The sequence below is a fragment of the Temnothorax curvispinosus genome, unplaced genomic scaffold, assembly GCF_003070985.1.
Source record: "Temnothorax curvispinosus isolate PA1 unplaced genomic scaffold, ASM307098v1 QBEX01006738.1, whole genome shotgun sequence".
Classification (NCBI taxonomy): domain Eukaryota; kingdom Metazoa; phylum Arthropoda; class Insecta; order Hymenoptera; family Formicidae; genus Temnothorax; species Temnothorax curvispinosus.
The window spans coordinates 1,280,587-1,293,545 of NW_020216518.1; the positions used below are offsets into that span (position 1 = coordinate 1,280,587).

General features: G+C 34.9%; 1 protein-coding gene and 2 long non-coding RNA genes across 6 annotated transcripts; 2 read left to right on the top strand and 1 right to left on the bottom strand.

Moving 5' to 3' along the window:
* The first annotated feature begins 2,868 nt into the window (after positions 1–2,868).
* On the top strand, positions 2,869–3,494 carry LOC112456311. The gene is made up of 2 exons (XR_003040943.1): positions 2,869–2,957; positions 3,303–3,494. It is a non-coding gene; the product is annotated as an uncharacterized LOC112456311 (long non-coding RNA).
* Positions 3,495–5,013: 1,519 nt separating this feature from the next.
* Positions 5,014–7,565, bottom strand: LOC112456309 (twitchin-like). Its single transcript, XM_025018765.1, has 5 exons — positions 7,480–7,565; positions 6,824–7,114; positions 6,174–6,545; positions 5,720–5,776; positions 5,014–5,260 (listed from the first exon to the last, which is right to left on the bottom strand). The coding sequence occupies exons 1-5, from the start codon at positions 7,484–7,486 to the stop codon at positions 5,103–5,105; spliced, it is 885 nt and encodes a 294-aa protein (XP_024874533.1). The 5' UTR covers positions 7,487–7,565; the 3' UTR covers positions 5,014–5,102.
* A 1,228-nt stretch (positions 7,566–8,793) lies between these two features.
* On the top strand, positions 8,794–12,066 carry LOC112456310. Of its 4 annotated transcripts, XR_003040942.1 has the most exons (8): positions 8,794–9,606; positions 10,007–10,244; positions 10,407–10,516; positions 10,640–10,708; positions 10,787–10,892; positions 10,965–11,118; positions 11,191–11,415; positions 11,513–12,066. It is a non-coding gene; the product is annotated as an uncharacterized LOC112456310 (long non-coding RNA). The 4 variants fall into 4 exon arrangements; XR_003040941.1 differs by having other exon boundaries at positions 9,097–9,606; positions 10,666–10,892; XR_003040939.1 differs by having other exon boundaries at positions 9,099–9,606; positions 10,640–10,892.
* Positions 12,067–12,959: the final 893 nt, after the last annotated feature.

Sequence of the window (12,959 nt, forward strand, 5' to 3'; positions counted from 1 at the left end):
ATATTTTTTTATATATTTTTGGTAATATTTTTCACATCCTTAACAGTTCGTTAGGATAAAACTCTTTAGAAAATTTAAGGGTTGTGCTTGAAGAAAGTCGCACAAGTCGATATCTATATGCCTCAAGGGCATCACATGTTCGTATATATCGCGTTCCATTTAATGCGGCAGCCTATTGCGTCGGGCATTTTTAGTGTATTACTGGACTTTAATTGGGTTACTTTCTCGCGTTTATAGTCGAGCAGTCAGTTTTTAAAAGAGTGTCGTCGAAGTACATATCGCTTATCTCGAACGCACATGTTCGTCCAAAATAAGTTATTGTCACCACCAAGTGCAAATTTCGTTTGTCCGCCCTTCCTTAATATTCCTGACGTCACCGAGGTTTCTGATGGTATATCAGATAACCTCTCCGCTTTAAACCAACATAAACAACTTACATTTCTTTTCTTATTTTTATTTTTATTCTTATGCTAAATTCTTTTTGCCGGAAGTCTTTATATTGCAGCGTTAAATAAGGAAAAGCCTTATTAATATATCTGCATCTCCAGATAATTATATTTTGTGATATTTCCTGCGCACACAGAGTACACGAAGATTGAGATACGAAACACATATATTATATAGAGCAAGTACAAATCAAAAACTTTCATACTAGTTTCATTTCTTATTCTTTCATTGTTATGTACACATGTAATTGTCAGAAAAAATCCTATATTATTCTTCTGCAGTTTGAAAAAATCTTTCTGTTTTATTTTAAATTTAACTTACTTGAATTTCTTTTTTCGATTTCAAATTATATGCTAGCCTTATATTGCATTATAATAATATTTTGCATATAAATTATAAATAGTATTGTAAATAAGAATGCCTAAATGCAAAAAAATTAAAATAAAAAAAATAAACTCTAAATTAATTAAATTTGTGTATTTATTAATTACATATATATAAACCAGTTCTTTAATATATCTACATATTCCAATAATCACAGTTGTTCTAAAAAACATGGAGTTGTCCATTTTCAAAAGCAGTTAAGTTCATCTTTTTTATAAGGAAGACGAAAATTAAATAAAATACAATAGAAATTGATAATGTATAAGTGTTAAAATTAAGAAACCGATAATATCAGTTAAGTGAAATAGATGAAATTAACACTCTAACATTCTCATGTTGTATTATTTAATACAACTATCTAATTTTTTGTTTTTCTTGTAAAAAAGGTGAAATTAATTTAGCTGTTTTGGAAAATAAAAACTTATATGGTCATAAAATAGAGGTAAACAATACATACAGCTGTTGGCCACTCTACAATGCAATGATTGGCCATATCTTAAAAAATTAAAGATTATAAAGAAATACTATTAAAATGTTTAAAAGTGTTTCTCTTAAAAGTGTATTAAATATTTTGTATTTATAATAAAAAACATTTTACTAATATTTCTTTTATAATCCTTAATTTTTTAAGATGTGGCCAATCATTGTAGAGTGGCCAGCAACTGTACTGTTTACCCCTATTTATTTTATGTGTTATGTAAATATATAGGATGATCTATAAAATATTCTGTGAAATATCCTATGCACATTTATAAAACATTTTATTAAAATGCTTATAGAATATTCTAGCTATAAATATATGCATACAATATTATATAGAATATTCGATAGATTATAGAAATGTTTAGTGCTATCTGGGGTGGTATATTTAAATAAATGTTATAATCTGTCAATATTTTAGAACACTTAATTAGCACTTAATAAGGATTAAATTATAGTGTACTTGTTTTCTTTGTAGGACCAGCTTAATGACAAGCTGGATCCCCCTTTTTTTTACGCGATTTTCTACTAAACGGTTCGAGCACCACAATTCGGACTAGGGCACTTAATTAGCACCTAATTAGCAATAAATTGTTTACCTAGTGCGAACTTAATTTGCGCTGGTGGGGGGTCCTGCGTCGCTTGCTGTGACAATTACTGATACGGAAGTTAGAGCATAAACGGACATTTCTACAAAAATTCTAAATTTTCTTAAAAAAGAACCGCTTTACCGATTATCAAATTCAATCCCAACCTTCCTTATTACATAATACTCAATTGATTAAAAAAAGAAAATGCATCCCAATATCTAAAAAATTACGGAAGTTAGAGCATAAACGTTTTTCTGTTACAGAATCCAACAACGGCACCGTCGTCGTCACACAATATTCCGAGGGGGAGAAGTATCCCTCCGGTTTATATGTGTATTGGACCATATTAGGAATAATTTTATTCCTAATATGTGCCGGTGCACGATATGTTTGGCATATACGACAACGATGTATACGTCTAACATATCGACGACGACCCTCGACGGTGCCGGAGCCACCGGAGCCGCCAGAGATTCCGCCGGAGTCGCCGGAGACCCCCCCACCGCCCTATCAAATTTTTGCTCCGCCTTCGTACAGTCGCGCAATGGAAGGTACATAAAATCATCAGGAAATATAATATGTCTTGACAATTTAAGAACACCAATATCTTTTGTGCGGATGACCTAACCACATTTAATGAAATATATTATTATAATCCAAATTACTATCTTGATTACGCAAATATCTCGTGCGACTAATGCCAATAATTAATTTTATTAACAGGTGGTTGCGCAACGTTGCACTCTGATTACGGCAGTCATGGCAAAAGATTCGATTCGCCTTTTGAACTGCATACTTTACAAGACCATGCCACATACCATCAGTCAGTATTGCAAGAAACACCATCACCGAGTATAGGGGAGAGTGGGGCCGGGAATTGAGAACGGCGGCAAGAGCTCCGGTAACTTAGCATAATTTAACATCTATAAAACTGCCATATGAATACGGGCCCATCGGCAGAAAATCGCGAAAAGATCAAGAAACATGGTGGTCCGTGATTCCTGTCTTTTTGCGCCGTCATCATTTCAACGAGAGACCGAGTGAGATTAGATTAAGGTAATTAATGTAGAATTCTATATACTAATGTTTTGAGCAGAACGTTCTTTGATTTCTAATAGCGTTTTTCACTGGCAGAGCTGGTGCGCATTTAGTGCACTGCACATTAAAGCCGTCGTACACAAATCAACGTAATGTGTATGCTTAGTATAAACAGATTAAATCATAATTGCATTATTTGATAAAAAATGTACTGCGTATTTTATCAGTCGAAATATTTGCATTTTACTTTGAATATTAGAGATTAAATCAGTGTACAACAGCTTTAATGTGCACTGAGTGCGTACCAGCTCTGCCAGTGAAAAACGCTATAAGAGGATTTATATTTTATTTTTTCTTGCATAGATAAACAGAATGTTATCGGAAAATCATCTAAGCATTTTGAGAAGAATCTTCGGAAAGATGAACGTAGAAACCAATTGTTGCAATTAAGAAGAAAGAAGCGCGAGCAAGTATTTGCGCAGAAGACAAATCTCGGTGGTTTTTCTTCGTCACCTGTTCTTGTCTGCGTATTATAAAGGAATTTTTTTATATATATATTCCTTTATAATTTATGTTACAGGTAGATTTTGGAAATTGCGCAGTCTAATCAACATCGCGTATTTCAAATTCGACATCGATGACATCTCCGGAGAGTTAGATGCAAAGAGACCGGTACCTTTCTGCTTGACGCCCAATATCTTCGAATTTCTCACAACTATAGGTCAGTCAGACACAATCTTAATCTTCTCGTCTGTCGACGTGAAAATAAAGATATATCTTGATATAGACATCCCTTGTGCTTGGATAAATTCAAATGTTATATAGAAATACTTGTAGTAAATCCGATATTCATTACTGTGCAGACCGTTGCCAAATTCTTTCAGGTTTCACGATGTTAATTCTTTTACAGGAGTTTGCGGACCATTGACCGCTAGCGCGATCGCCACAGCGCGCTGTTTGGTTCAGCCTACGTTCCAGCTGCATGCTATACTTCGCACAATTTTGCGGGATGAAGTGATCGCGGACCATAAACGGCAAGAAGACGCCGAGGGCACATCACAAGAGCCGACCGATCTAAAGGGTGAACTTCTGATAAAGATGGTGAACCACGCGGTCAACGCGATTGTCGGTAGACTAAATTCTCTCGCGAATTTCGACGGCATTGACAGTAAGGTCAGCACACTAGTAGCCGCTGCCAATAGCCATGACAATCTCTGCAGAATGGATCCCTCGTGGCACCCATGGCTGTAAGATACAGAACGTTTGGCCTAACAACACATTTGTGCTATAACGAGAAAAGGATTAAAATCATTATCGCATTATTCATTTTATTTTCTTGCCCATATACGTTCTTATATTTTATAACACTGACGCTAGCTTTCAGGAAGTTATTGAAAAATGAAAGATGATAAAGAGAAGTTAGACGCTAGAAAAGTATTATTTATAATCTATACATATATATAAATATATGAATATACGTAGTTTATATGCATTATAACATTAATTTTGTACAACGTAAATCGAAACTATTTGTAAACTGCGAATTTAATTCTATTCTCTAACTCTTACTCTGTATATGTATTATATTGCTTATAGATTCGGTTTCACTATATATAAACATACTGTTTGCTAATGCATAGCACTTCAATGTAACGTAAAGCTCCAGTTCGAGTTCCCAGTAAGTAAACTATATTTTAAGAAACTTGTGCAGATAATTTGTAAGAATAGTTCTTGCTAAGAAGTGGAATATAGACCTGAGATACATATAGTACTTATTTATTGTAAAAGACATGAACATTAGGATCTATATGAAAATTGTATGAAATAATAGAGTTCTTAAAAAAAAAATGACGTTTTGTTACTTCAAATAGAACAAATCTATAATTTTTACAGTAAAACACTTCCCACAAGTGAGAAACGGAAGCATACATTGAAGAAGTAGGTTTTTTTTCAAGAGAATTCTACTAGGAAACGTATATTCACGTATGAATACGAGAATTCTCTTCAATTTTATGTAAATTCAATCAGGTTGAAGCTTATATTCTTATAAAATAATATATATTCTTAATGATCACACATAAATAATCTTTATTTATAAAAATACAACTTATTTAAATTTCAGTTCTTTAAACGCAAACATAATGCATATCATGAAACACTGTATCATGTTTTTAAGTGATCACATTTAGGTATGTATGAAGAAGTGGAGCTTGATTGGCCTTGAGTGGTCGTGGAACTGTAGCCGCTGTATCCACTGGATTTGTGAATTGTCACGATTGGCGGTGGTGTTGGTTTCAGTGGTTGCTCGATAAACCTTCGATCTTTGAGCAAAATCACTTGTTATGAGACAACGACACAATACGTTTGCATATATGTGATCTTGTCATAAAGTTCACGAGAGTTGCGTTTTATTACAAAACACAAGCTATAAAAACATTAAAAAATAAATGGAAAAGCTAATCCAATATGAAGTGCGAATGCAGGATAAAAAGAACGAGTATAGTTATGTGTGTAATAATCTAAAGAAATTGTTATTTTTGGAATAAGTCTTGATAAATAGAAAATTTTACAGTTATTTCTATCTGAATAATATAAAAGAATTATGAAATATTTTGTATACAGCTAATATGATAGCTGGTTTTACATATTTATAAAAAGCATACTAATAGGAAAAGCTTGACAAACACAAAGACAAAATCTAGTGTCTATTGTCTAATGCAACACTGCTTTTAATGACAGAGGAAGAGGATGGCAAACAGGGTACACTCTTACAGCTCTACCTCCGGAATGTAGAAGGTCGTGTACTAATTTTACTTGCTCCTTCGTTTCTCCAGTGCCTACAAACAAACACTCAATGAGGTCTGTTTCGTTAGCAAATTAAATATAAATTATACAGATAATATCATCGCCCTTATCAAATAAATTGGTAAGTTCAGAAAACGTAAATGAATCTTAATTTAAATAAGATCTATTTTAAATACTCAAAATAAACTTTATAATTTATAAAATAAAATTACTTTTATTCTTAGTCAATTAAAAATTTGTTCGCAACACAATAATCTCATTTTTTAAAGTAATTTATCTAAAAGTATCAATTCTATTTTTTTGTTACAATTAATTTAAATTATTCGCGATAGTAGTGTATTTATTGTGTTCAACTCCGTGAAATAATCTTTCATCCTTCAATGTAATATCTTTTTTTACTCAGTATTTAATAACTTATTCATCTCATACCTTCTACGATGACCACGCAACTAGTTTCATCCTTGCCGTGCTTGTTGGAAGCTACACAACGATATTTGCCGCTATCCTCCGGTTTGCAGTCAACGATCTCCATCGTGACGACGCCGTCGGCATTGCTCATGGGATAATTATACTTGGACAATTCCTCTCTGTCCTTATACCATTTCACGGTGGACATTGGATTACCGTTCAGACAGCAGAGCAGCTTGCAAGTCTGTCTGATCTGGATGACACGTGGTCGTAGCAGGAAGGTGAAGCTCGGTGCCGACTTAATCGTCTCCAGCCACACGTTGTAACCAAGCGGTTCTCGTCTGTGTACAGGATGCAACTCGGGCCTATACTTCGGAATTTCTCTCGGTAGTGCTGAAAGAATGAAATGAAAGGATCATATACATAGAAATATTTATTTCTTAGATTTATAAAGCAGTTAAGAAATGAAAATGTTGATCGATATTTAGCATTGATTAGACAGCCTAAATATAATTAGATAATTCATCAAAGTATAAATTAGATATAGAATAAATTACAGCTATCTGAAAGTATCTAAAGATGTTACAAATATTAAGCTACGTTAAAAATTATAATTTTCTCAGAGTAACGCTATGTAATCGCAAACGTGTATAAAATTCTAAAACGCTTACGTTGTACATTAAGGAAAACGACCTCCTCACGGTAGCCATAATGATTCTCCGCGCGTATAATATATTCTTCTCTGTCTTCCAACTTGACTCTGTTAATAATGAAGGTGTAATCGTCGCCGTGGTACCGCTTCATGAATTTGACGGATTCCCGTGGCTCCTGATTGTTATGCGACCAAGACAGGGTCGGTGCTGCAATCGCGATCGCGCGACAAGTGAACTTCACGCTCTGTCCTTCGTAGGCGAACGCGCTCTGCGGCTTGATGACAAATCTAGGCGCTGCTTGTCGGCGATCTGCAAAAGTATAATTAATTTAAGCGTTGCACATTAGCGAAATTTTAATTATTTTCTGTATTCATCAAGTAGGTCATTATTTTTATAAATGGAAACATGCAGGATTGATATTTCCTGCATTTTTTATAATATAGATATCTTTTTTTTAATTGAATATCCGGCCCTTACATAGTACAAACTATATAGCCATAGTATTAACATACAATCGCTTGCATACAATCATTAAAATTTGTATATAGTTTAAAATTGAAATGTTGCGCAATTCAATTGTCTCCGAAATATTTCATTGCAACGCGATATTTTCAGAAAAGAGTTTAATACGCTGCATTTGTTATAATTACGAAGTGACAAAAAAATCTACTTACAGAACATAAGCCAGTACACCGCCAGGCCCACATATCGGTATAAAAGCCTACCGGCTCGCGTTCGACAATCTCGGGGGCAGCAAACTCGGCGGTACCTGTACTGATCTTCACTACTTCGTTCGGATGGAGTTTGGTAGCCAGACCGAAATCGATCAGTTTCACATTCGTACTGTTGCGAGTTTGGCACATGATGTTCTCAGGTCTGATGTCTGGAAATATTGTAATTGCAAATTACACGATTAAAATAATACGTTCAACTCTGTACTCGAGTTAGCTGTGCTCATATAATACTTATACATAAACGGGATCAAAAATTAAAAATATAATTTAAGTATAAAAGTTAAAAGCGGGTATAAATCTAAAATAGATAAAACTTTTCGCAGCTGCAAATCTAAATTCACAACCAACAATCAGATTAACGGAGTTTTGTTTATTTAATATAATAATAATAATAAATTCTTAAATGCAAATTTTTGAAGAAGCATTTCAATTTTCGAAATTTTATAAGAACATCGCTTTGAAGAATATCTTGATAAATTGCGCTATATTTTATTGGAAATAAATGATCATAAACTAATAGATAATTTATTTTTAACTAAGAATGTATTGTTAACTTTTTAAAAGAATCGTTTTTCAAATGTATAATAGGCTTAAATTTTTATATTAAAGTTCAAATTGACAAATAATTAAAATATGTACTTCCATAATATGTGTCGCAAGAAAGTCGTTAAAATATGAGTCTTACCTAGGTGAATGATATTCTTCTCGTGCATATGCTTCACGCCCTCGCAGATCTGCCTCATGTAATTGCTTCCGCCTCGGACATGCGGTGTAACCCTCAGCCGTGATGCTGTGATGCAACAGAAAGAATCGTGTTCATATTTTCATATATGAATTTCTTTACCAGTAATAAATCGAACGTTTAAAATTGATCGATTTGTTCTCACGACGATCCATCTGTTTACTCTGCAGCACATGATCCCTGATTGCAGCTTGAACGCATCTACTGTGGAGTGGATCTCCTCTCTCTACTGCAACCGAGTTTGCAGCACATGATCCTTGATCACAGACTTCATATTTTTTATTCGACCGAGGAAGTTGAAATTCTTAACATTGAGATGTTGTGCACGATTAATCAGATACGGGAAGTCAACATTGTTTATATTACATCCCGTGTCAGCCCATTTCTTGCAAAAGAAAAATTCACTGGCACTACTGACAGGAACTGATGCGCATTCAGAGTGCACATTAAAGCCGTCGTGCACAAACCAACGTATATATATATAAAGTATATGTTTAATATAAACGGATTAAATCATGAAATCCTCAATATTCTTTATTGCACTATTTGGTAAAATATATACTGGGTATTTTATCAGTCGAAATATTTGCAGGCTTATAATGTGCACTGTGGTGCACTGAACACTGAGTGCGCACTCACACCAGTTCTGTCAGTGAAAAACTGAAAAACGCAATTGGCTGCGTTCGGAAACGTCACCCGGATATACACGGGTATACTCCCTTCTCCTTCTAACTCGCTGAGATAGAAAGAGAAGGGAGTATACTCGTGTACACTCGGGTAATGTTTTCGAACGCAGCCATGATGGCATGCAGCCGATGCGTGGCGCGCGTTGCGGCCGTATGATATTGGGAATGGCTAAACTGCGATACGCTATCTGGTGGCAAAAACAGAACTAAAAAGAGTAGGTCGCCGGCTGCCACATAAATAAATCGAATTGCGGCATGAAGGCGTCGAATTGGTAAAATTGCATATTTCACTTATGGGCAGTCTCATTTTAATTACTGAAATTTATAAATAAGCACATACGTCGTATTGTATTGTGACAAGTGACCTACTCTCTCCGGCCATTTTGCCTTGGTGACGTCACGACCGCCAATCCCAATATATGATGGCTGCGGCGGCTGCGCGCTTGTGTTGTGGTAGTGTTATATATATCTCGATTGTTAGCATGAAATTAACCTAATTTCTGTCAACTTTATATACTTAACGTTTAATATCGAGGTAGAGCGTTACTTTTTTCTGCCAGATTCTTTTGTTTCGTGCAAAAACGCGTCGATTGAGCATAATAATTGATCATCGATACTTGAGCATCATCGATATTTGAGGTAAGGCCTTCAAGCTCTAAACTAAAGAATTACCATTACATTTACATACAATAAAAATGAAGTTCGCGAATTGATTCAAATGTTATAAATTAGTGCAAAACAAAAGGAAACAAAGTCTTCGTCACGTTCAACTTTTTCTACAGTAATTTGTTTGTGCGGAGTGAATCAAGAGTGTGGGATGGTGATCGTGACCGCATAAACAAATTATTATGGAAAAACGTGGTGAATACTTTGTTTTCTTTACTTTGTTTAATTTGTTTATAGCATTTGAATCAATTCGCGAACTTCATGCAGAAAACAGCAGAGAAATTAAGTCCAAAAAAATTTATTTTTTTGTTTTTTTCTTAATTCATATTTATTTATATAAAATGACTTAACATAAGTACTTTTATTGTTTTAGAGTATGTAAATGGGTTGATCTTGACAACGCCACGCCTACTGATGTGGGAATAACACTTCCCACATCTCTCACTGCGTAAGCAGCGTTCTCTGCGCACGCAGCATCCGGGTCAGCGTCCGCCTTCTAGAGGGAGGAGCATTATCACCCATTGCTGGACCATTTTGCTGTAGTCACACACTCAGTGAACAAATAAAGAACCGTTTTTGGCATTTTTAGCGCCGAAGAAGCTCAAATTTAGGTAATCATTCATTTCACTATTGAACTTTTTCATCTCACTTTTGTGTCCTCATTATATTTCCAGTTATTAACAACTTTTTACAATACAAAGTTAATTTCCTGTTTAAACATATACAATTTATAGTCTATATTACTTATTAATAATTTGCTTTTATGCACACAGGGACTTGAACAAGAAAATACATCTGCAAAATGGAGCAGGGCTCCTCCGCCACCTTTGAATTTACAAGTTGACACATTCACATTCCAGCAAATTGAAATTGACCATTATAGGTAATAATATTATATAAACATATTATTTAAAACATATTTCAAATATGTGTTAAAAGTATAAGCTGACCAGCTGGAGCTTTCTCCGGCATTTCTTGTATGGTGAGCGTCTGATGATCCTTGTAGGTTGACAGACCGAATTATGTTTCAAGCGGATTGCCATCTTCATCAGTAGTCGGATAAATAGCAGAGTGGGTATGTAGGTAAACCCCTTCCGGGAATGCCAGGCAGTAAGGTAGGACCTGTATCAATAATGAGGATGTTTGAGGTTAGGGAATCTGATGTGATCAAGGATCATGTGCTGCAGAGTAAACAAATGGATCGTCGTGAGAACAAATCGATCAATTTTGAAGGAAGAGTTCCGTTCGATTTATTACTGGTAAAGAAATTCATATATGAACACGATTCTTTCTGTTGTATCACAGGTTTAATAAAAATGTGTACTTTCTAGGTATTAGTCCGAGATTATAAACTGAGATCTTACACTCTAAACGCGGTATCATATCATTTCCTTCAAGAATAAAAAGAAGATGTCCAGCATAAGGATATTACGGGATTACAAAACGGAAATACACAGACTCGCGGTTTCTCAACTTCTACGTAAGGTAATAACACAATTAAAGAAAGAAATGATTGTCTTGATATTGATGATTAATTATTTCTGTTAATGTTGTCAGACCAGGGAAAAGGATTACTTGCTGCCAACGCATCAGGGCCACGGTACTGATGAGCAATTCGAAGGAACGAGAGTTGAAAGTGTCGGCAAATTCCGTGTATGGTTTCACGGGTGCGCAGATGGGAAAATTACCTTGGAAATATCTGCTGGATTTGAATTCGGTTCTCTGGCTCACTAGACCAGCGCACATCTCTCTGCGCCACGATCGCCACTGGAAATATCTGCTGTAAGTTATCGATATTCTTCGAAACATATTTAACAAAAGGAGCATTGCGAAATATTTAATGGAAAATATAGAATATTTATAATAATTATAATTGCAGAGCGTTACCGCTTATGGACGCACTATGATAGGACTAACAAAGCAAGCAGTGGAGGATCGCTTTCGAGTAGAAAAACGATGCGACAGTCATATACGGCGGCACGGATTCCGTGATGATAAAGTTTGGCGTAAAATCTATAGAAGATGCAATATATGGAACTCGGTAGAGAGGCGGCCGATTACGTGACGTCTAAATTCATCAAGCCATAAATCTGGAGTTTGAGAAAGTGTATTTTCCGTATCTCTTAGGCCCGGTTTCACCAATGTGATTTAATCGACCGATTAGATTAAATCACGTTGGTGAAACCGGGCCTTAATCAACAAGAAACGTTATGCTGGCCTGTATTTTACGAAAGTAAATACAGAATACTGAAGTGACTGAAGTATTCGATACGCACGAATTTACTTTTAATCTAACAATTAAGGTACTTAATTACTTCACGAGTTGACTGCGCTCGGTCAACCACGATTTTCTAATTTTATAATTGCTCGAAACACTGTGTAACAGATCGACTTATATTTTTTCATTTAAATAAAAATAATTTTATTTTTCGGTACTAACTACTTTATTTTGATTTATTTCTGAATGGATTATTAGGTTTATTCTTTTAAATTACTTGGGAATTGTTGAGTAGTAAGTATTCGTCGTAAGTATGATCAGAGAGAAATTTCTATCTTTAAAGATAAGAGTGGTCATGCTCGCGTTTTGGCCGTACCCGAATCCTGTCGGTATGTACACGTTTTTGTGGTTCTCTTCCGTGCTATGTCCACTATTTTGTAGTAATGTCAACGATTTTGGGGTTCTCTTTCATGTTATGTTCACGATTTTTTGGTTCTCTTCCGTTAGATTCACGATTTTTTTGGTTTTATTTCCAAAGAAAATAAAAAAATCGTGGACATAGCACGGAAGAGAACCACAAAAACGTGCGTATACCGACAGGATTCGGGTACAGCCATAACGCGGGCATGACCACTCTAACCACTCTCATATCTTTCTCTCTGGTATGATCTTATTTTACTTTTTATTATTATACTTATTATTTTATTATTACACTTTTATTATTATCATATATGATGACTTTAAGTATAATAATACTAAAAAAGTAAGATCTCTGTTATATGATCATATCATTGGCTGCGTTTAGCAGACAAAGTTTATTGTTAAGCGATTCTTTATTACGATTGGTTTCTACGCTTAGATCTAACGAGGAACTAAAAGTAAGAACCAATCATATTAAAGAATCACAAGCTGCTTTATCTGCTTGGCTGGATGGAATCTTAAAATCATTCCGATCGTTTTAACTGTTTTGAATACAATATTAGGGCATTTTAAGGCCCTTGCGCAATGCCGGGCAACAGGCAATAGGAACACAAAATGTCATAGGATACGTCATATTTTCTGGGCCCGGATTCTCTAACGAGAAACGTATACGCAAACTCTGCTCTAA